At 40.2% G+C, this 24166-nt stretch overlaps 1 protein-coding gene across 1 annotated transcript in view; it reads left to right on the top strand.

Annotated features, from left to right (window-relative positions):
• The window catches only part of FMN1 (formin 1), a 312788-nt gene that overhangs the window by 257598 nt on the left and 31024 nt on the right, over positions 1-24166 (top strand). The window contains exons 14-15 of the mRNA XM_047766795.1: positions 16068-16119; positions 21044-21193. Coding sequence (XP_047622751.1) covers positions 16068-16119; positions 21044-21193 — 202 coding nt within the window. The remainder of the gene's footprint in view (positions 1-16067; positions 16120-21043; positions 21194-24166) is intronic.

The following is a 24166-nucleotide window of genomic DNA, read 5'->3' as shown; positions in this document are numbered from 1 at the left end:
TTATTTCTTTTGTCCTCAAATATCCAAATGTTCTACAATGAGGATTTATTAATTTAAAATCTAGGGAAAACATAAAGATTTATTTAAAAATTGGGGTATGGAGGATGGCAATTATTATTGAACAATAACTCCAACCGGAATTCTGTTAACCTCACCATCAGCACTTTTACCTCAGTAACCTTATAAGTGCTACAGTCACTCTTAACACCTAGCCTCATTTCTTGGTTCCCTTTTTTTAAATTTTTTTATTAAAGTATAGTTGATTACAGTGTTGTGCCAGTTTCTGCTGTACAGCAAAGTGACCCAGTCATATGTATATATACATTCCCTTTCTTTCATTATCTTCTGTCATGGTCTATCCCAAGATGCTGGATACAGTTCCCTGTGCTATACAGTAGGACCTTGTTGTTTATCCATCCTCAGTGTTCTCTTACTGACTCCGACCATGATCATCTGTGCTAATGGTCCTTCCGTATAATGTTTACTGGCAGAACAAATTACATGTGCTTTAATATGGAAAATAATTTTCTTTGAAAGTCCTCGTTCTCCTAGTGTTTTCTCTTCTTGGAAATATCTCCCAAGAAATAGACTGTTTCTTAACTTTACCTGCACCTAGAGTGTTGGTTAACATTACAACTCTTAAAGTTATGATAATTCTTGTGTATCATTTCCAGTGGGCCAATTTAAATCCCCAACTTGGACAAATTCTTGACCATATGAAGGAAAAGTTGACAAGAAAGTATTTTGCTGTTCAAAGCAATAGCAAATAACAATGAAGTTAGACGTTTTTCAGCTACTGTGGCCCTGCAAATACAGTTTCCTGAACACAGCTTTGCCAGCATTCTAAAAGAAGGCTGGTTTAAGGGTAGCAAGTTACATGATGATTTACTGGACATTCTGGTGGTCCATTCATGTTCATGACTAAACATCTAAGCATTTATTTTTCTAGAAGGAGTGCTTCCATTATTTAATAAACATCCCTTTTTTTTGCTATAAAGATGCTAGAAGCTTCATATAAGTAAATCTAGAGGAAGAGGAATTTCTTTTGTAAAAGTATGGGTACCATATTATATTTTGGCTGATATATGAGTGTGGCTTTTTCTCCTCTTTGTTTCTGATTAGTTAAGATCAGTCTTAAACTATTAAGATCTCTGACCATGCATAACAGCTTTTTATCTGAGTTGTAGTCTTTAAAATATGATTAAAACTATTCTTCATATTGGATATATTTCTGGACAATTCATAAAAATATGTAGGATGGTTACCTTAAAGAGATGGTAGAATTTCCCATTTGTGTATGTGTTTGTATAAGATAAAAATAAGTGACTGTAATGTAAGTGACTATGCATTTAAATTTAGCTTGTTCGTTCAAATACTTGTTTTCAGTCATGACTTCTATTTCTCTAATTCCCCACTCTGTAATAAGATAGTTTTATAGTTTTTAAGCATGAACCTCTAAAGAGTAACAAAGATCAAATAGTGGAAACTAGACTAGAATAAGGGGACAAGTTTGTTCTTTTTTTGCCCCAAACCAACTGTAGGACCTTAGGCAAGTCACTTGCTATATATATTCAATTATTCAGACAGGTCTCACGGGAACCCAAGAAAAGTTGAACTGGATATATATATATATAGAACTGGATATATATATATATCCAGTTCTATATATATATATTTTCCTTATTTTATTTTTTAATGCATGTTAATTACTTTCAATGTATTATGCTGCTGCTTCCAAATAGCATCTATTGTTCCTTTATCTGATTATATTAAGTGATGCAAATTCTTTAAAAAAAAATTAAAAATGAGTGAAAAAAACAAAAACTCTATGCACCAGAGAGGCAGAAATAGTAACTGTAATATTTTGGTATATTACTTTCTGATGATTTTAATAGATATGTCATTTTATTTCTGTGACATACATTTTAATACAGTTTTAGTCCCAACATATTTACTGCCTTATATTCAGAATTTTTTCACTTGTAACCATGTCATAGCATTTTCCCATGATAGCTCTGAAAGCATGATTCTGGGATTTGAATCTAGTATATTTGCTTCAGGTCTGGGGGAGTTTATTGTGGGACTAAACTATGTCACTAAAGAAAGAATAAGGCATTCAATTATTCAGACAGGTCTCACGGGAACCCAAGAAAAGTTGAACAAGTAAGCATCATTGGATGAATAATTGCTGTGATGGTGATGGTAGTGACTGTAATAATTGACATTTTCTGAGCTAATGTGCCAGGTGCGATGGCTGGGTGCCTTAGGAACATCTCATTTAATTGTTACTGCTGTCTAATATAGGTAGGTCCTATTATTATATCCATTTATAGATTAGAAAACTCACTCTTAGCTAAGTTAAACAATTTGCTCAAGGCCAACAGCTAATAAGTAATAGAATAATGTGAAGCTTTGGCTTCACTCTTATCCACAATGTAGAACCCACCTGATATGTGCATTGAGGAAGTCAAATGATCTCTGTAAATCCCTTACCATGTTACTTGTTACACACTGAATATGCCTCAGAGAATGTTCACCACCACCATCATCATCATTGCCGCCACCACTAGTCAGCTGTGTTAAACAGTGTCCTAAGCAGCTGATCAGCCAGTGGATTGACTGTTCTTGGATCCCATTAGCTGTGGCTGGTGTGCTGGAGGGGTCACAGTCCTGTACATTGTTCTATTATCATAAAATCCAATACTTATTTATTCAATATCCTCTTATCTAACTTAGTCCACTTTGAAACTATAGCATGAGAGGCTTACACTAGATAATTTCTTAGGTTTCTCATCTCTCCAAATTTCTCAAGTGCAAGGTTTCATTTTCTCCAGTGCACAGATGGACAAGTTGTGGTAGGAAGAATCAAGCGATGACCCTAAATACATAGCTAGTCATCAAAGGAAGTTTTGGGGAACCAAAAGAAGCCAAGTGGTGAGCTTTGTCCCAGTTTGTTAATGCAGTGCCTAAAGAAAGATTTGTGGAAAACCAAGTACTAAAATGCGATGAAATAGGGAATTCCCATCGAGGCTCAGTGGTTAACAAATCCAACTAGGAACCATGAAGTTGCGGGTTCGATCCCTGGCCTCACTCAGTGGGTTAAAGATCCGGTGGTTACCATGAGCTGTGGTGTAGGTCTCAGACACAGCTCGGATCTTGCGTTGCTGTGGCTGTGGCAGAAGCCGGCAGCTGTAGCTCCCATTAGACCCCTAGCCTGGGAACCTCCATATGCCGCAGGTGCAGCCCTATAAAAGACAAAAAAGACAAAATAAATAAATAAATAAAATGTGATGAAATAAATAAATGAAGCTCTTGCTTTTGAGCGCACTGCTTTAAATCAGAGAGAAAAGTGAGCATAGAGCCTGTCACCACTTTGCTCATGAACTTGCTTACAAAATAAAACAAGCAGCTGCTTTTGTAGTCATTTTCACCAATTAATGGAGCAAAAAAGTCATTGATTTATTAACACTAAGCTTATAGTCTCAAGTGCTAAGCATTTTGAATACAAAGCTAAACACACACAGTCCATGCCCTTCCAAAATTATGCACTTTTCAGCTAGAGCTAATACCAAGATAGGACAGAGTTGTTTGGGAAAGGAGGCCGTCTTCCAGTACTAGTATACCTGCAGTTTGTCACCAAATTGTGGAAATTTCACCAAGATTCTCTCTCCCTCTCTCTCTCAATCTCTCTCTCTTTTTTTTTTTTTTTTTTTTTTTTGCTTTTTAGGGCCACACCTGCAGCATGTGGGAGTTCCCAGACTAGGGGCTGAATCAGAGCTGCAGCTACCAGTCTAAGCCACAGCCACAGCAACGTGAGGTCTGGAGCTGTGTCTGTGACCTACACCACGGCTCACGGCAATGCTGGATTCTTAACCCACTGAGTGGGCCAGGGATCATACCCAAGCCCTCATGGATACTAGTTGGGTTTGTTGCCTCTGAGCCACAACAGGAACTCCTCACCAAGGTTCTTGATGAAACAAAATGAGGGCAGCCTCTTTTAGAAAGCTAGCTTCTTTGCAATTCCTAATATTTCCTAAATGATGACTAATTTGGTGTCTGCTCCCCATTTGGTGAGCCCATGGATGGAGCTCACTATTCCTCCCTTACCCCTAAAAAATTCTGAAGCTTTGTAGAAGGTCAGAGCCTTCCCATTGGGAATGAGATGGCAGAGGGACAAAGTGGGTACTGTAAGAAACAGGATTTATGTGTAATTAATTGTTCTCTAAGTAAAAATCGCATATTATAAATATACTTGTTTAGAAATATCTATGAAAAGAATAACTAAGCAAAAACATTTTTATAAAAGATGTGTCACGTATGCGAATGCTGATAAGATAAAATAATACATGAGCCTAGAGGATGATATAATGTGGAGAAGCCCTGTTTGAGAATGCAGCCACCTGACTCCCATTAATGTTAATGAGCCTCTCAGAGATCATTCTAAAATTTTGCCCCCATGGTCTGTTTTCAAGCATTAAGAGTCAGGAAATTCAGAGTGAAAGCTGAAATTCCATCTTGGCACTTTCTCTCTGATGTCTCTACTCCTATGGAAAATGTGTGGTACGGTACAGCCCTGATACACCACCTTGGTATTTGAAAATTCTGGAGAAAAACACTGCACCTCCTTGAGAAGCAGCAGGGGGCATTGGAAAATATATTGGATTATGAGTCAAGAGACCTGGATTCTTGCCCCTATTTATATGACCCAGGAAAGTAACTACATCAACTCCTGTCCTTATTCTCATTTCTATAAAATAAATTGTTGGACTAGGCTATGGCTAGGTTGCAGATGATACTGTCTTATCAACTTTCTCAAGTAATTGCATCTGTATTACCTTGAAACCAAAAAATTGCTGCCTATGGATAGTTGTACAGCCTTGAGGGACTTCACTGCACTACAGAAGCAGAGGGGGAAAGGTGTAAGAATATTAGCAGCTCATTAAATGGTTGCCTTTAAGAATAAGGAGCAGAATTCCTTATAAAATCTAAAGTTGAGTGTTGTGTCAGTATTGTAAGTGGTTGAAAGACTTACCTAGGGGGGCAAAAATCTTATCTAAAGTGGAGGTATGTTGAAAAAAGGAGCCATGTAGCTTTTATTGTAGGTTGACTTGTGGATGGTGGTTGGATTCACTCCCTTTAGATCCCAATGATGCTTGTAACCTGAATGATTACAGTTATCACAGAATACAAAAGAAGAGTATAATTCTTTTCATTATATACCAAGGAAGTTTTTTGTAATTCAAATTGTTATTATTCCAGTATATTTTATGGGGTATTTAAATATTGTCACGTGTAGCTTTAGAAAGATTAGACGGTAAATGACTTCAGATCATAAGGCATCAGTAAGCCTGATTTTATCAATTCCAACTCTTTCCCAACCACTGATGAGAGACTGAAGCCCTGTGGCCCTAAGGGGTAATGACTGTAATTAGTTGGCACATCTCTATGCATCTAGAATGGCTGTATTTCTGTGCATAAGAAGTGGAAGGGAGACCGAAAGAATAGCTGCTTGAATCACTTTCCATGCCCTGCAGTTCAAATGAAGAACCTTGGTTGAGAAGGGCCCTGGGTACCCAAGTTGGGTGATACCACTCTTTTACTTACCTTTGATGCCCATTAAAAATACTCAAATTTAGTTACAAAGGCAGCTGGAAATGGCAGATCAAAGTGATGAACAAGATGAGATCTGGCAAGTCTGGTGGAACCCAAGAGGATCCCAGCTCCAAGAGAAGCCTGAGGTTTAGACTAGATGACTTTTCACACTCCTTTTATCTGAGTCCCTTTGTTTGTATGACTCTAAAGACCTCTTCAGAGTCTTCTGATCCACTGTCCTTTACTTGGTACTTTCATCAAAAGCCTGTTTTCTAGTCCATGTTAGACTTAGACAGATGACTTGGAAATCAAATTATATGCACATATTGGGAACCTTGATACCAGGCCATCACACAGCCTCACACCCGTTTAGACAGAAAATGGCCTCTTATGCACTTCAACTTTACTGTCCAACAAGATCTTTGCAAATGTAAACCCTGTGGCAGACCCAAAATGATCATTCTTCCAGTTTAATCACAGCCAAGAAAACTAATAAAATAGGAAAACTACCCAGGAGGGCTCTTTCCTCTATGGGCAGCATTACCAAAAGGAAAAGCATAAGGGTAAGACCCCCCTCTCCATAACTCAGCGATTCTATATATTTATATTTCCCCCTCTCTCAGAAATGTTAAAAAGTCATCCTTCTTTCCAGTGTCAGCGTGCTATTGCCTCTGTGAGTGAAAGCATTCTTTTCTCCTGGAAGAGTGCGTGGCAGGGCGATTTTCTGAGAACTGAGTAATGACTGCCAAGCTCACATCAGATGGATACCACATGAAGTGGAGTGCGGTCCCTTTGTTTCCTTATTAGCATCACCAGCTCCTCTATTTGTAGAGCTGTAATAAAAACAGCTTCTTTACTGTGCGTCATGTTGGTTTATACCAACCATGTCAGGTCCATAAACCATGGTATATTAAAGTGTAATAGACTGTGTAAAGAATACTGGGAAGATATCCCGACCTCTATCCCTTCCCCTCATTTCGCAATTTACTACCTCCCAGATGGGCATCCATAAATATGACTTAATTATGTTTGGCATAAAACCTCCACTTTCTTTGAAGAGTGACCTCCTCCTTCTGTCAATTGTAGTGCATGAATGCCACCTTACTGAGGATAAATCTTTGCCTATTTCATTGCATTTAGTGATGAATAGTCTTGGTCTGTTTTCTGGGCATGGCATCTTATAAAAAGTTTACATTTTTGGTGATTTCTCTAAAAAATTGAGTCTGATATAAATGAAATTCAAGGGTTAATGCTATTTGTGCCTGTGATGTATCAATCTAAAATGGGATATAACAGGCTGAAAAATAGTTCTGCCCTTTGATTCCATTGTGCTCTTTTCTATTTTGATGCAAAAAGAAAATGGAAGATTGGAAATTGTTATGCCAGGAAATTGGCTCTGGTCCCCGAGTGGGGAGATAGTGAACAGGGGGTGTATTTTGTTAATATGGGTCTCTTGCTGTCAGTTTATCCATCTGTCAGGTAAATAGAGTACCCACCAGGTGTTAGTTGAGAGAAACACTGTGAGATATTTTGGGTCACTGCCTGCAAGAAGCCCAGAGTCTGGTACAGAAAGCAGACGGCCAGCCAGCGATCCTACGTATGTTAACACGTTGCTGGTGGAGTGTTCACCACCCCACACAGAAGAGACCCATGTGAAGGGCTTCACAGAGGAGGTAGCTTTAAAGCTTTGTTTTTGGAGAAATAAAAGACATTTACACTGGGGGTGTTTGGGAAGAAGAAAGGCAGGAGGAGGAGGCATTCAAAGCAGAGGAAATAGTTTTCCCAGAATGACTTATGAAAGAAACTGTCTTTTCTCCATTGCATGTTCTTGCCTCCTTTGTCATAGATGAATTGATCATAAGCATGTGGTTTTATTTCTGGGCCCTCCATTGTGTTCCATTGATTTGCATGTCCGGTTTTGTTTGTTTGTTTGTTTGTTTGTTTTTGTTTTTGTTTTTGTTTTTTGCCAGTACCATAGTGTTCTGATTACTCTAGCTTTGTAAGTTAGTCTGAAGTTGGGAGCATGATTCCTTCCTCTCTGTTCTTTCTAATCAAGATGATTTTGGCTATTTGAGGTCTTTGGTGTTTGCATACAGATTTTAAAGTTATTTGTTCTGGTTCTGTGAAAAATGACATTGGTATTTTTATAGAGATTGCACTGAGTCTATAGATTGCCTTGAGCAGTGTGGTCGTTTTAACATTTCTAATTCTTCCAGTCCAAGAACATGCCATGTCTTTCCCCATCTGTTTGTGTTATCCTCAGTTTCTTTTGTCAGGGTCTTACAGTTTTTTGAGTGCAAATCTTTTACTTCATTGGGTAGGTTTATTCCTAGGTGTTTTTATTTTTGATATGTTTATAAATAGGATTGTTTCCTTAATTTCTCTCTTTCTGGTAACTACATATAAAAGAATGAGATTAGTACATCTTCTCATACCAAATACAAAAATAGACTCCAAATGGTTTAAAAACCTAAATGTAAGAACAAAAACAAACATACATAGAAAGCTCTTTGACATAAATCGTAACAATATTTTTTTGGATCCATCTACCAAAGCAAAGGAAATAAAAGCAAAAATAAGGAAATAGGACCTAATTAAGTGTAAAAGCTTTTGCACAGCAGAGGAAACCATCAACAAAATGAAAAGACAGTCTACTTAATGGGAGGAGATATTTGCAAATGATGACTGATAAGGGGTTAATATCCAAAATATAAAAATAGCTCATACAGGAGTTCCCGTCGTGGCGCAGTGGTTAACGAATCCGACTAGGAACCATGAGGTTGTGGGTTCGGTCCCTGCCCTTGCTCAGTGGGTTAAGGATCCAGTGTTGCCGTGAGCTGGGGTGTAGGTTGCAGATGCGGCTCGGATCCCGAGTTGCTCTGGCTCTGGTGTAGGCTGGTGGCTACAGCTCCGATTGGACCCCTAGCCTGGGAACCTCCATATGCCGAGGGAGCGGCCCAAGAAATAGCAAAAAGACAAAAAAAAAAAAAAAAAGCTCATACAACTCAACAGTAAAATTACAAACAACCCAATTTTTAAAATGGGAAGAATACCTGAATAGACATTTTTCCAAAGAGGACATGCAGGCAATGAAAAGATGCTCAACATTGTTAATCATCATAGAAATGCAAATCAAAACCACAAGATATCACCTCAGACCTGTCAGAATGGCTATTATCAAAACTCAAACACACATAGGAGTTCCCTATTGGCCTAGTGGTTAAGGATCTGGCATTGTCACTGTTTTGGTACAGGTTCCATTCCTAACCTGGGAACTTCTAGATGCCATGGTTATCCGCCCCCTCAAAAAAAAAAAAACAAAAAACAAAAAACCCAGGACAAATAACAAATGTTGGTAAGGGTATGGAGAAAAGGGAATCCTCCTGCACTGTTGATGAGAATGTTAATTGGTATAGCCACTATGGAAGACAGTATGGAGGTTTCTCAAAAAACTAAAAATAGAACTTGCTTATGACCCAGCCATTCCACTTCTGGTATATATGTGAAAACAAACAAAAACACTAATTCCAAAAGATTCATGCATCCTAATGTTCATGGCAGCATTAATTACAATTGCTAAGATATGGAGCAGCCTAACTGCTGCTTAGGATGAATGGATAAAAAAAGATGTGTACAGGAGTTCCCATCATGGCGCAGTGGTTAATGAATCTGACTAGGAATCATGAGGTAGCAGGTTCAATCCCTGGCCTTGCTCAGTGCGTTAAGGGTCTGGCATTGCCGTGAGCTGTGGTGTAGGTCGCAGACGTGGCTCAGATCCCGCGTTGCTGTGGCTCTGGCGTAGGCTAGTGGCTACAGCTCTGATTAGACCCCTAGCCTGGGAACCTCCATATGCTGCTGGAGCAGCCCTAGAAAAGGCAAAAAGACAAAAAGAAAAAAAAAGAAAGAAAAGATGCGTACATATATACAGTGGAATACTACTCATCCATAAAAATGAATGAAATTTTTCTATTTTCAAGATCATGGATGGACTTGGAAGGTATTATGCTAAGTGAAATAAGTCAGACAAAGGCAAATACTGTATGATATCACTTATATGTGCAGTCTAAAAAAATACAACAAACCGGTGAATATAGCAACAACAAAAAAAAGGGATTTACAGTTACAGAGGACAAACTAGTGGTTACCAATGGGGAGAGGAAAGTAGCGAGAGACAAAATAGAGGTAGGGGATTAAAAGGTACAGACTGCTATGTAATGAAAGCTACAAGAATATATTGTACAACACAGGGAATACAGGCAATATTTTATAATAGCTATAAAGGGAGTATAGCCTTTAAAATGGTGCATCACCGTATTATACGCCTGTGACATACATTGTGCATCAGCTCTACATCAATAAAAAATGAAAATGTTTATTTCTCCAAATAAGACATACAGATGGCCTGTAGGCACATGAAAAAGATTCTCCTTATTACTAATTATTAGAGAAATGCAAATCTACACTGCAGTGAGGTACCATCTCATGCCAGTCAGAATGGCCATTAGTGTAAAGTCTACAAATATAAATAAATAAATAAATAAATAAATAGTTCACTCAGTATGAGAGTCTCTGGTTAATAAATAAATAGAAGATAAATAAATAGTAAGTATAAAATAAATAAATGAATAAATAGTAAGTTTAAAAAGCAGAGGAAGCAGTGCACCCCAAAATAAAGGCATAAGAAAGTAGGAGTGCCGGGGATGGTAAGGAGGCTTATGTGATGGAGCATGGGGCATGTAGCAGGAGCCAGGTGGTGGAGGCTTGTGCACTGTGAATCAAGTGCATCCTGGGCGGGGTGCAGGGGCTTTGGGCGGGGAGCTAGTGAACATGCTAAGCAGAGCAGTGACATCACGCAGTTTGCCTTTTAAGCTGACAGGCCAGTGGCGATGCAGAGAACTGGATTTACCGTGCAGGCAGGGAGTCTGTTACAGGTCATGATCTAGCACTTGGAACTTAAGGAATCTTTGCTCTCAGAAAACTTTCCTGGTTAAAACAGACCCCCCACATCAGACCCCCTTTCCTTTAGCCTTGGAGCAGTGATTCAGTTGACAGATCAAAGATTACATAACCTATTAATTATAAAAAGGGGATTATGTGAGAATAATCGTAACTACCTTTCTCCTCACACCTACCCCCTTAAGTCCTAGTATTTGCATAATTATGTTTCTCTCCTGAGGATTAAATAAAACAAAAGAGGCTGAACTAGCAAATAAAATAACATTGGATCAGACATGTAGACCTCCTATAGAAAAAACTTTAGGGTAAGGACATCAACCTTGTGAGGAAAATGGGCAAACAGTGAGGTTTTGAGCAGAGGACACCTGATCTGACCTGAAAATGGTCACAAAGATAGAAACACGATGGAAGATAATATGAGAAAAAGAATATATGTATATATGTATAACTGGGTCAGTTTGCTGCACAGCAGAAATTGGCACAACATTGTAAATCAACTATATACTTTAATTTTTAAAGTTAAAAAAGTTTTTATAATGGAGTTTCCATTGTGGTTCAGTGAGTTAAGAACCCGACTAGTATCCATGAGGTTGCATGTTCAATCCCTGGCCCCATCCAGTGGGTTAAGGATCCCACATTGCAGTAAGCTGCAGCATAGGTTACAGATGCAGCTCGGATCTAGGTTGACAGCTGCCCCTCTGATTCAACCCCTAGCCTAGAAACTTCCATATGCCATGGGTGTGGCCCTAAAATAGAAGAAAAAGAAAGAAAGAAAATGGTCACAAGGGAAATTATTGTCTACTGAGACCACTCATAGATAAGCAAGCAAGAGCATTTTGCTTGGAAATTTGTAATATTCATCCCAAAGGCAGAGAGCTGGAGTACTAGCATTTGCTCTTGGCCTGCAGGTGCCTGGCATGTGATAGTCACAGTGTTGATCTCTCCCATTCAGTGTGTACAGTAGTATAACCACCTCGTAAGACAGATCTTACCATTCCAGTTTGGTGGTGCTCAGTGCAGTTAAGGGACTTCCCCAAGGCCTTTCAGTTAATAAGCGGCGAAGCAAAAATTCAGCCCAGGTTGCGTTTGCCTGCTGCAAAGCCCAAGCTTTCTTCACTCCACGTGTATTTACCTTGGTTGAAGCAGCCATCTCACAGGAAGCTTGAATCCAGCAGCCTCCCTATGATAAGATTTGACTGCAGTGATTCCCATTCAACCAAGCACTATGCCCTTTTCACATAGCCTCATAACTATGTGGGAGATAGGTGTTATCATTATTTTCCAGGGGAGGAAGCTGGAACAAAGGACACGTGCAACTTGTCCATGACATTTAAGTAGGAGAGCTGGACTTTAAAAGTTGGCCTTTTCATGATGCTGTATATCTTAAACTTACACAGTGCTGTACATCAATGGTATCTCAATAAAACCGAAAGAAAAAAACTCAAAAAAAAAATAAAAATTAAAAAAAATAAAAGTTGGCCTTTAAGTATCTGGAGTTCTGATTTGCATTTCTTGGGTCCTCAACCATTGGCTAGAAAGGGCCATTTTTTGCTTCACTTGGTAGGCCACAGTACTTATGAATTTCAGAATTGTTGTTGTGGGGCAATTTTATGATGACTAATGAGACAACGGCCATCAAATGAACCAGGAAACAAAATTCCAAGGCGTTAAAGATTTACACAAAAGCAAATGGCCTTTATTCAGAAAAGGTTACATTAAATATAATCCATGCAGGTATCTCGTAAACAGAAAATACCATCTAAAGAAACCATGTTGCTTTCTCTCTGGGACATAGAATTAGGAAAAATATTGTTCTTTAACAGAGAAAATTAAAATGTAAGAAAAGCAACACCTTTCTATCAGTGCCAGAGAAATTAGGGTATGCTGAAGGTAAGTCACGAAGCAACCTGACCACTCAGCTTTCTCCAGGCACCTCCAGTAAGTTACCATCATCGCAGTGTATACCTAATCTTGATAAAGAACTTTGGAAGGCAGAATTGATGTCAAGCGAAATGTCTCATTTTTAGTACTCTGGTTTGTATTTCTTACTGCTTTTATTATCATAAATTGTGAGACTATCATCATTCTAAGCAGCTATTTCATTCCCCTGATTTGAAAAATCATTGAGGAGCTCCCTTGTGGCTCAGCAGTAACGAACCCAACTAGTATCCATGAGGACATGGGTTCCATCCCTGGCCTCGCTCAGAGGGTTAAGGATCTGGCGTCACCATGAGCTGTGGTGTAGGTCACAGATCCAGCTCAGATCCTGCGTTGCTGTGGCTGTGGTGTAGGCTGGCAGCTGCAGCTCCGATTTGACCCCTAGCCTAGGAACCTCCATATGCTGCAGGTGTGGCCCTAAAAAGACAAAAATCAATCAAGTTGAGAGTGTATATTTAAAACTCCTAGCTTCTGAGTTCCCTGGAGGCCTAGCGGTTAAGGATTCATCATTGTCACTGCTATGGCTTGAGTCACTGTTGTGTTGTGGGTTTAATCCCTGGCCCAGGAACATCCACATGCCGAGGGCACGGCCAAAAGAATGAAATAAAACTCCCAGCTTCTCTGAAAAAGGTGGAAGATCTGGCTGAAGTGGCAAGTGCTTCCTCTCCCTTGAATAGGGCACGGCTGCCCATTTCCTTCCCATTCCCTCCCAGCCGACTTTTCCACTCTGAGACTGGGTCAGTTCCAGCATTGAGAAACTTAGAATTTTGGAATGTTAAGAGTCTTACCTTTGGCCCAGTTACCTGATTTGCTGGTGATGTTAGAATCTGAGTTTGTGACTCCTGTCCTAAAACATTTTCTTTCCAGGTTATGTCTTTTTGGTTTTCTTAGAGCATTTTGAGGACCTAAAATATATAATGACACGATGAGAAATTTCACACATAGTGGCAGAAGAAATAGTTTCATCTGGGGGAGCTTTGAGATCACATCAGCAAGGTGGCTGCTTTCATTATTTGTACATAGGCCCTTGGCTTAGGAAGAATTGAGATCTCTAGGTTCTTCTCATTTTCCTGAAGGCTCTTTTCCCCAAAACCCTCAAAGTTTCTGCCGTATGCCTTGACTCTTAATAATACCTCTCTTTATATTTGGAGGCTGTTCCCCCCCCCCCCCCAAATAATCATATTCATAGAGCTACTGTAAAATCTTATCTTATGTTTAGTTCAGTTTGGAAAGGGTATTTCCGGTCTAAATTTATAGGCAGTGACAGGTTAACCACAGTCTGCTTAGCACAGAGTAGAAGTAGCCAGTCAGAAACACCCGGGCGACCGACGGAGAACAGGAAGATCACTCGGCCCTCACAGGAATTTTTCCCCTTGTTTGGCCATGCACATAATTAATAATCCACGGATGAGAACAAACCACTAGGTTGTTTCCTATTTGAGGGAACTGGTAGCCTCTGGGAGATGTAAGTTGCTTCTGTATGATTAGCTAAGAACCCAACTAACTCACGGAGATTCCTGCTAGGAAGGTGGGGAAAATCTTAGCACAAAAGATGTCAGTGAGTATAATTTTACTTAAAATGCTGTCGTTATCAAAGCCAATTCATTTTGATATAAAAAATCATCATTGAAATTTACTGGACTTGGAGATAGTAGTGTACAACTTTAGTCTGATATTCTTCTTTAGCCTATGTTTATATTCCAAATATAAAGTTTTATGTTTCAGAGACTTAGTATCTCTCTTTTTAAGCAACCCTCATCCAGTATGTACATTTGTAAACTAAAATAATGTGCCTAATATGCAGGTACTTTTCCATGTTTAAGGCACAACAGAAAACAGGCCAGATGAAGTTGCTGCTCTCCTGAAGCTTGTATTCAGTGTTTTGGGGGTTTTTTAAATTAAAGTACAGTTGATTGACAATGTTGTGGCAATTTCTGCTGTACAGCAAAGTGACCCAGTCATACACACGGACATATACACATTCTTTTTCTCATGCTATCGTCCATCATGTTCTCTCCCAAGAGGTTGGATATAGTTCCCCATGCTGTCCAGTAGGACCTCATCAATGTTGTTTAATAAACCATTGAGTAAATGGGTTGTCTGTCAGGTGGATAGAGGCTATAGGGAAAAGGGTGGGGCGGGGATAGGAGGATGCATGGCAAGGGATGATCTTTCATTTAGCAGGGCCAGGAAAGGTGATGTTTGGGCTGAGACCTGATGGATTGAGGGAGCCAGTCCTGCAGGACTGTGGGCAAGGTACCCCAGGGAGGAAGAAAGGCAAGTGCAGAGATGACCAGCGCACATGCTCTGTGCCCCGTCAGCCAGGCTGGGAAGGAAGAAGTGTGGGAAGGAGGAAGTAACATCGCAGAGGAGCCAGGTGGAAGACTTCCAAGGTTATGTCTAGGGTGATGGCAAGCTGTTTTGAGCAGGGGAGGAACTTGACAAAATTTAGGTTTTAACATCAGTGACTGAATGATGATGATGTGCTAACGATACCTGTCATGTCTTTGACTGAGCATAACATGCCCCATACTTTACATGTAGTATCTCATTTAATCTTTATAACAGCTCTATGATGGTAATCCCTGTAGCTATACTCATAGAACACATGAGGCCATGACTATATCATTGATTGTAAGTGATTTACCCACAGTCACACAGGTATTACACGGCACAGCTAGGCTTAATTAGTGATGTCTTTAAATCCTTCAATACCTTTCGTGGAGTACCAAAACATAGGCCCTGGGTGGGATTGATTTTCTTTTCCTATTTATTTTAGATAATTATAGTCTTAAAGGAAAGTTAAGGCTCATAGAGATTATGACTTGCTGATAATTTTTCTAGACATTTTTAAGTTATCATATATAACAGTGTTATCTTCTGATTAAAGAGAAATGTACATGAAAGAACCACCCCAAATGAAAGCTCCCAGTTTCTTTCTCATCCCTATAGAGCACTAGGTTCTCAATCTGTAAATTCAGAATTCTCAGTATCATCATTTCCTTAGCAATCTTAAAATAATTTTTCAATGCATTTAAAAACATTATTCTGAATAAAGAGACCATAGACCTCTGGAGACCTATGTAGAGATAGTGTTTGCAAGGATTTCAGTGAATTCATTTAAATCTGAGTAGAACTTCTGCAAACAGTACTGAATTATTTATTATTACTATTATTATGTTGTTGTTTTTCTTGTTGTTTTGGAGGGTATTACTATTATTATGTTGGTGGTGGTAGTGCTGAGCAAATGCCAAGGTTCACAAAGAGGCCAGTTATAGTTAGGGTGACCGCAAGATTTTCCAGTTTAAGGCTTTGTCCGAGTGTCAGCAGTAATGTCACCCTTTTCACTCTCACAAGTGTCCCAGTGAGGACAATAAATTCTATGGCCACCATTAGCCATAGCTGTTATCAAGAAAGCAGTGACAGTGGGTCTAGCAAATTGAGTCCTATGGCCAGGAGGTGGGGTAGGGGCTGTCAGCTCCTGAATGCGGGCTTATTTTGCTAACAAATCAAAGTTAGATTACACAAAGGATAGGATGGAAGAAAATTCTGTTTAATTCATAATAATTTATCTTTTACAGCCAAAAAAGAGCATAAAATGGAAGAAAGTCACTTGGAGAATGCACAGAAAAGGTAAGTAACTCTGAATCAGCCCCAAGTCGTGCTTTGACTAGCCATTCTTTTTTATCATTTTATTAAGAATGTTCATATTGCTGTGCAAAAGCATCAACACCATCCATCTCCAGAACTTTTTCATCTCCTCCAAAGGCAGACTCTTTACTCTTGAAACCATAGCTGCCAGTTCCCTCTTTCCCACAGCCTCTGGCAACCACCATTCTGCTTCCTGATGGTAACTTTGACTACTCTAGGGACCTATGTCAGTGGAATCATACAGAAGTTTTCCTTTTATGATTGGCCTACTTCACTTAGCATCCTGAAGGACCAGCCACTCTTTTGACCCTGTCTGTTAAGACTGTGCCCCTAGGAGCAAGAAGCTTCTAGCGAAAGCTGGAGTGAAAGATCCAGGAATAGGACTCGGGATCTTTTTTTTTCCCCCTCCAGAAGCAGGGACAGATCCAGACTCACCTGCTTCACAGGTCCTAACACCATTTCCATGTCTGTGCCTCTGCTCCAGAACACCTCACGGATGCCAGAGCCGTGGGAGCCTTCTTCGCATTACAGCTCCTTTAAAGCAATTATTGCAAATACCTAAGAGACACATTATGTCTTTCCTCAGCTGCTAGAGGATATTGTAGACAAGTGACAGTTGGAGAGAGGGGAGTGACCTCTCTATATTCATGGAAAACTACCCCCCAAAGTTGGAGCAGGGCCCTCAGAGGTCTTCTCTTCAACCTCTCACCTACCTCAGGCTTCTTCTTTGTTCTCTCTCTTCATAGACACCTAAGTGGAGTCATCCACCTCACCTAGTAGAGCCCAGTCACCATTGGCTGTGATCCCTTAGAGGAGTTTTTCTATTAGTCAGCGGGGCTCCTCCTCTCTCTTAGAAAATGAAGGGGAATACGCTAAGATTTCCTCAGATTCATGGCAGGGAACTGAGATAAATTTGCAGGGGCCACTTCTGAAAGTACTAGAAAATTAAGAGCTAACTAAAGACAGGAAACAAGCTTTACAAAATGTGTGTGGAGAGGCATTCATTAAATGCAAGTGAACGAAATCCAGAAATGAACCCTTTCCTCCCACCTCACCACAATTTCCAAGCGTTCTGAAAGCCTCTGGTCAGTGCTGTGTGCCCTCCTTTAACAGACACCAGCATCTTACCCTGCTTCCCGCCATATGTGCCGATAAAGTTAAGATGAAGAGGAGCGCAAGGTGAAGGCAAACTTGGCCTTTTTTCTAAGTGCAGACATGTTCTTGAATTAAGATTGTTATCCTCACATGATAATTTTTGGCAACCAAGATGATCACATGGTTCCGATTTTAGAATTTTAGGTTATATTCCTTTATTGGACTTAACCTATATATCCTATACATATGTATGTATATAGTATACATTATCCCCATATTAAGATTCTTTTCCTCGGTGTGTAAAGCTAATGTGTCTGTGTTACAGAAATATGCCACATGCGTTAAAAAGACCATCAACAAGGGCACATGGGTATCAGACTGAACAGAATTTCGAGTCCCAAGGTGGATGTCAGACTTCTAATTCTTCTTCGGGATTCTTGCTTTCAGAAAAAGGGGCCCATCTGAGAGGGGCCAGAGTTGCTGCTGTGCATTAGCCATGCTGAGGGGGGTCATAAATTTTGGTTGTCAGCATTTTCCGTGACTTTGTGGTGAAGGTAGCCTAGCTTTCATGTCATACATGAAATATGTTAGATCCCATCTTTAATGTAGAAACCACAGTTGTTTGGTTACACTCTTGAAGGAGGTTGGTGGTCAGTGTTGCAATATTCGTGTGAGATTTAGTAAATTCTTGTGTTGTATTCTCAAGAGAAACAATTTACTCTGAGGCTAAGGAATATTTGCTTTTCCTCAGCAGTTTCTGAAGGCATGCATGTAGGACAATAATGGATGTGTTCCGCCCCAGCATCTCAACACTGCAAAAGTAAAACAGTTCCCTTTGCCACAGGCTCTTTGATACAATCGTTGTCTGAACTCTAAAAATGTTTAGCTGACTCAAAAAGATATGAATCAGACAAGGAATTATAGCAGAGAGAGAAGGGGTCGGGGAATAGTTAAGAGTGAAGTAGAAAAGGTTCATAGAACATAGGATTAGAAGCCAGTCTTTGAAAAGTTGAAAGCTATTTTAGAGGTATCTGCTGACAAACAAAAATTTCAAATGGCACTACCATCCCCTTTGTCTATTGGAGAAATCTCCCCCTTGTTAAATATCAGCATTTTTCCTCCCCAGTTCAGAAGATTTATGATAATCAGTCTTCTGTGAATCAAAACTGAATTTGGGAGGAAGGGAATTGTTTGGCGGCGGGATGAGGGCACTAGTTTAGACCTTATCAGATAGTTATAGGTTCATATTCTAGCTTTTGGCTTTTTCTTGAACAAAAAAGATCACACTAAAGTCAACTAAGGCACATCTTCAGAGTGACTCCGTCTTTGTTCAAGCCACAGGGTGCCAAAGCCGGGCCAGCCTCTGCAATTCTCTTTGCTTTAGTTCTGAAGAGGTTCACTTCCTTTCTTAGTTTCTTAAATACATAGGGGGAAAAATGCTGAAATTCACTATTTCCTTTCATTTTCCTCCTCTTTGAGGGTTAGCAAGCAGAGCCTCCCAGACCCTCCAGGGAGAGGCAGCGAGATTACATGGTGAGCTTTAATTTAGAGTTGGGAAAAGTGTGGCCCGCGGGGGGTGGGGGTGACATGTTGTTCTCAAACTCTGTGATAACCCACCCAGCGATGCTGTCACTCCCTGAAACTGCATCAGGGCTCACAAACTCAGAGGCGTTGGGGTAACCCATTAAGCACGGTAACCAGGGTTTCTGTACACTTTACTATACAGCTCACTGTAAAATAGGAAGAGAATGTGTTCCTCTGAATCCTAAAGTGGAGATTGTCCCTTCTCTCTTCCATGCACAAACAAATAATGTTTCTGTGTAGAAGATGACTGTAAGGAAGAGAGGAAAATAATGATGTGCTTTGCGGGGAGGTAATGCACATTATATGTGATCCACGCAGCAGCTGTGTCTGAGTGGAAGCAAATCCCCCAGAATGACTCTCTCATTTCTTAAGTGCCTATGTTAGTGAGCATGAGCCACAGAAGAGCAGAGCAGAAAAAAGCAGTTCACTGAGAATCAGGGGGATGCGACTCTGTAGGCCCAACTCTGCCAGTGAATAAGGTCATTCCATCTTTCCAGGTCTCTGTTTTCTCGTCTGTAAGATGAGAACGTTGGACAGATTGACCTGCAAGTCCCTTCCAGTTCCTAAGCCCCGTGTCTCTGTAAGAAATTCCTGACCCATTCTTTTAGGTTACAGAACTCTCTCTCTCTGTATTTCCATGCTACAATCAATAGACTTCTCATTTTGAATGAAATCAAAGTACATGCCATGGAGGGTACATTTGGTTTTATCAGTGTTTTGACTGCCACAGAATTCAGAGTCATGTCTGGGCGAAAGTGGACATTGCTACCTTCTGGTTTTGCTCTAAAATATGTGTGGTTGGAATTATAAGAGAGTCCCTTAAGAAATTACTGGAATTATTGCCTTTCTCCACCTATGCACTTTCAGTGTTTTAATAACTAGGAGCCAAAATTCCCTGACCAGTAGTTTTAATTTGCATTAAATACAGATTTATTATTTACAGAAGCACAAAGAATTTATGGGACTCAGAGCTGCAGCTCCAGCTTGGATCTCGCCTAATCATAGCCATGGAATCAATTAACAGTTCATCTGTGAAATGTGATAAAATCTTATGAGATACATATTGCCCAATAACTGAGAACGAGATGAAAGTATGCTCCGTAATAGTAACGGGGCTTCAGGGTTTTACAATTGCTGTTGAATAGAGTTCCATTAGAAACTCAGTATTCAGGATGGCCACAAAAAAAAAAAAAAAAATGCCTTGTCTGAACAGATGATAGAGCGTTGAGTAATAAACCTGGCCAGCCATTCCTCTTTGATTAGTTTCCAACACTTTAGAAAAGGGGGCCATTTATTTAAGTGTTCTTGCTCATGGCAAATGAGCTGGTGGGGCTTGGGGTAGGTCGAGGGGAAGGACTGAGGGCAGAGCTATAAATTGCTACAAAGCTAGTGCCTCCAAGAAGGGCTGCTTGGGAGGCCCAGGTAGTCGGCTGGGAATGAGCCTCCATGGAATAAGTCAGGACATTCTTAGTGTTAACTGGAAATCTACCTGGTAAAACCTGGGTTCTCTTATTAGAGATCATTTTCGAAGATCAAAAAATGGTTTTTCTTCCAATCCAGCTATACCCTCCATTAGATCTGTTTTTGTACATTGGCGGTTAACATTCTTGTATCACATCAAGCTTTCACGTGTAGCCTTCTTAAAGATCATATAGTCTAAGTCTCTTATTTCACCCTTGAGATGAGATTGAGAGCATAGTGCCAGAGGATGGGTCCAAGATTACAAAACCAGCAGATGCCACAGTAAGGACAGAACAGTCCCTTGATTTTCTGTAGAGCACTCAACAGATTGATGATTCCCAGTGGGCTCTTCTAGGTGACCCCTCCTGGTGATAAAGCACCAACATGTCATCAGTGTTCCATATAATCATTAAACATAGTATGAGGAGCCGGTAAATGACATGGGTTTCAGATGTAGAACAGTCCCCCCTAAATTTTACCTGGATACACTGTGGAATTATACACGCTGGCTTTATACAGATAAAATGTGCCCAGAAATATCCTCCCCTCCCCAATCATGTTGAATTTCTTAAAAATTCAACAGCTTGGACACATAGGTTTTACAAAGGCTTAGGATAAGCCACAGTGACTGTGAGCCTGGGCTTTCGTGCTAGAGAAGAGATTGTGGGAAACTGTCGAAGTTCCCTTGTCCTCACCCTAATGGGTATTGGTGTTGACACTTTCTCACCCTCTACCTCCCTCTGTTTTTTTTCCTCTACGTTTACAGTTTCGAAACAACAGTTGAATATTTTGGGATGAAGCCAAAGTCTGGTGAGAAGGAGATCACACCCAACTACGTGTTTATGGTGTGGTACGAGTTCTGCAGTGACTTCAAGACAATTTGGAAGCGGGAGAGTAAAAGCATATCTAAAGAAAGGTAAGGCTCTAATGGATGGATGAATGAATACCTCCCAAGTCGAGGAAACCACCTTCTCAAACCTCACAAAGTGTGCCCACCTCACACGCGTCAGTACTGCCTTTCAGATCAAGTGGACGTCGAGGAAGGATTATTGGCTCCAGGTTCGTAGAGAAATTTGGGGGGAGGTTTGCTGTCCACACAAGCAGAGACCCTCACGTGATCTGATAAGTTACACTTTCTTAACCCCTTCCAATTACTCGCTAGTAAATGAAAGGCGAGCTGAGCTAATTTGCAACAGATTGCTTCTCTGTGTATTTTCACGTTAGCCCAAGCTAAATGAGGCAGCCTAGCTGTCGCAGACAGTACAGACAAATAAAAGTGAATGCTTTTCCCATTAATATACTGAACTTGCATCAAAGGGAAATCTCCGAGACTTGGGCCACACTTTAACACAGTGTTGAAGCCCCGCTCTGGATTTACAGCACCACTTCTGACTCCCCGTATCCTGCTGAGGACATCAAACTCCTGCCGCTCGCCTTCATTGCAGCCTCCTGATTTTATTAGTTGGGGGTGGAAGGGAAACCTCAGCTCCGAATATAGGGAGAGTGTGTGTGTTCGTTCTCCTTAGAGAGAGACCGAATTTGGCCCTGTGTATCAGGGAGGGGAAAAAAAAAAAAAAGGCATTTCTGCTTGACCAGCATTTTGATCAGGTTGCCACTGTTCACTGTTCTACAAAGGATGTCATGGATTTACGCTTCAAATAGGTCCTGCTACTACTTCTGTGGAAGAGATGTATGAGAGTGTCATTCAAGGTGGGGTAGGAGACAAAAAAATTTTACAAATGAAGGAAGCGATTTAATTGTAGCATCTATATCTTGCTAAACATTGCGACTTGAAGTTCCATAATTTGGTATTTTTGTTCTTTGCTTTGTAATCAGAGAAAAGGTATACACATCTCACACACACACACACACACACACACACACACACACACTAACTCATATGTTTTACCTTAGAAAGCTACTCTAAAGGGATCATAATTTAGAGGTTTTTTGACTCAGTCTTACTGAATGTCTAAATATTTTCCCAGGGAGTTTTTTTAAAAGCCCACTTTCTCTCTAAGGAACTCAAAGAGCTTTAAAAATGTTTATCCACACATCTTTCCACCATTACCTCTTTTGGAACTTGGGAATTAAACAGAGTGTGTCCATTCGATAGATAAAGTGAAGCCGAGAAAAGTTAAGTGACATTGTTTAGAAAATAGACTATTGATAGTAACAGGGGGAAAAAATCCTAAAAATCCTGACATTCCAACTTACTGCTCTTGCCCTGCGGTCACTTCTTTAGCCCTTTAGCTAAAATCAGTTTCTTTGGAATACATTCTGTGTTTTGTGAACCTCGGAGGAAAGTGACAGAGCTAAGCTCCTCTCTCTCTAACAGAGTAACAGCTGGTCATTCAGTTCTCTAAATCCACACCCAAAGGGCAGGAAGCCCTCAGTGGGCCCTGAATGCCCAGCCTTGACTTAAGATATTACACCTCAGATTTTGACCATAGTCCTTAATGAATTTGAATTTGTTGTTGGAGACCCAAAACCGACAAAGAGGGTAGTGAATTGCTTTCATTTGAATGATCTGTTGAAATACTGAATATAGTCTTTCAAATGGAAGAGTTTTCCCCCATCATAGAAGTTAGACTAAACTCACTGTGGGCCGGCAGTTGTATCAACCACTCTTTCAGAATGACCTGTCTCTGATTCCAAGCCATGGGCACTTGCTTCCTGGGTGCGGCTGGTGAATTGCCCACTTCACACTCCGTAAACCAACACCTTTAAAGGGTCATGACTTCCCAGGACCCTTATAAGTTCTTCTCATTTCGCAGCTTCAGGGGTCTCTTCATTCCAGCCATGCTTTGTGAGACAGATTATCAAGATTTCCAACCTAAAACAACATCTCTGAAAGTTAATGATGGCTCATAAAATATTGGTGGAAGCAGCTTGTTGGCAAAAACCTTTTTTGTTAAGAAATGTTAGTGCATTATGTGTATTACTTCTCATGCAGTTCAACAAACTGGTTAACATCCAGGATTTTCTCATGAAGTGGGGATTTTTTTCATTTGTTCTCTGTTTATTAAGGGTCTTCGCTTTTAAACCATCGGAATCACATATTTGTTATGGTGAAATAAGCAAATTAACTTGAATTCTTGTATTGTAATCAAATGAGAAAAAATATGGGAATTTCCTGGTGGCTCAGTGTCTTAAGGTGTTGTCATTCTATGGCTTTGGTTACTGCTGTGGCATGGGTTCAATCCCTGGCCCAGTATTTCTGTATGCTGTGGGCTTAGCCAAAAAAAAAAAGAAAAAGAAAAAAAAGAGAAACAGTATGATTGCTTTGATTTGACCCCTATTTAATGATGTTTGATATTGTCATTTTTACTGTACTTGTCCCAGAAAGTCAATAAATCCTGACAACACAAAATGTCAGCAGGTGGTATAACATGGTATGAAGACATGCTCAAAAATTAAATTCATAACCAAATGAAGCCTAATAGCTTATAATTATGAGGGGGGCAAAAAAACACAGTTTGGATTCCCATCCAAAAGAATACATCCACTTGACTTTTATCTTTTTGTGGGGGCGTGCACCCGTAGCACATGGAAGTTCCTGGACTAGGTGTCAAATCAGAGCTGTAGCTGCCAGCCTACACCACAGCCACAACTGCGCTGCAACCTGCACCACAGCTCAGGGCAATGCTGGATCCCCAACCCACTCATGGACACTAGTCAAGTTCATTACTGCTGAGCCACGACGGGAACTCCCCACTTGACTTTTAGATGTATTTAAAGGTCAACTAAAGCCCCAAAAATCATTGGGAAAAATTAAGGCTCAATCATAGTATTTTCAAAGGGACAAGTTCATTTCTAAATGAAATGGGAGTTTTGAATTGGGAGCTTTTCTTTAGGCAACTTGAGTAAAGGTGTTAGAGAATATCGA

The sequence above is a fragment of the Phacochoerus africanus genome, chromosome 2 (assembly GCF_016906955.1).
Source record: "Phacochoerus africanus isolate WHEZ1 chromosome 2, ROS_Pafr_v1, whole genome shotgun sequence".
NCBI lineage: Eukaryota > Metazoa > Chordata > Mammalia > Artiodactyla > Suidae > Phacochoerus > Phacochoerus africanus.
The sequence above is the reverse complement of the archived record's forward strand: the minus strand, read 5'-3'. Positions and strand labels throughout refer to the sequence as shown.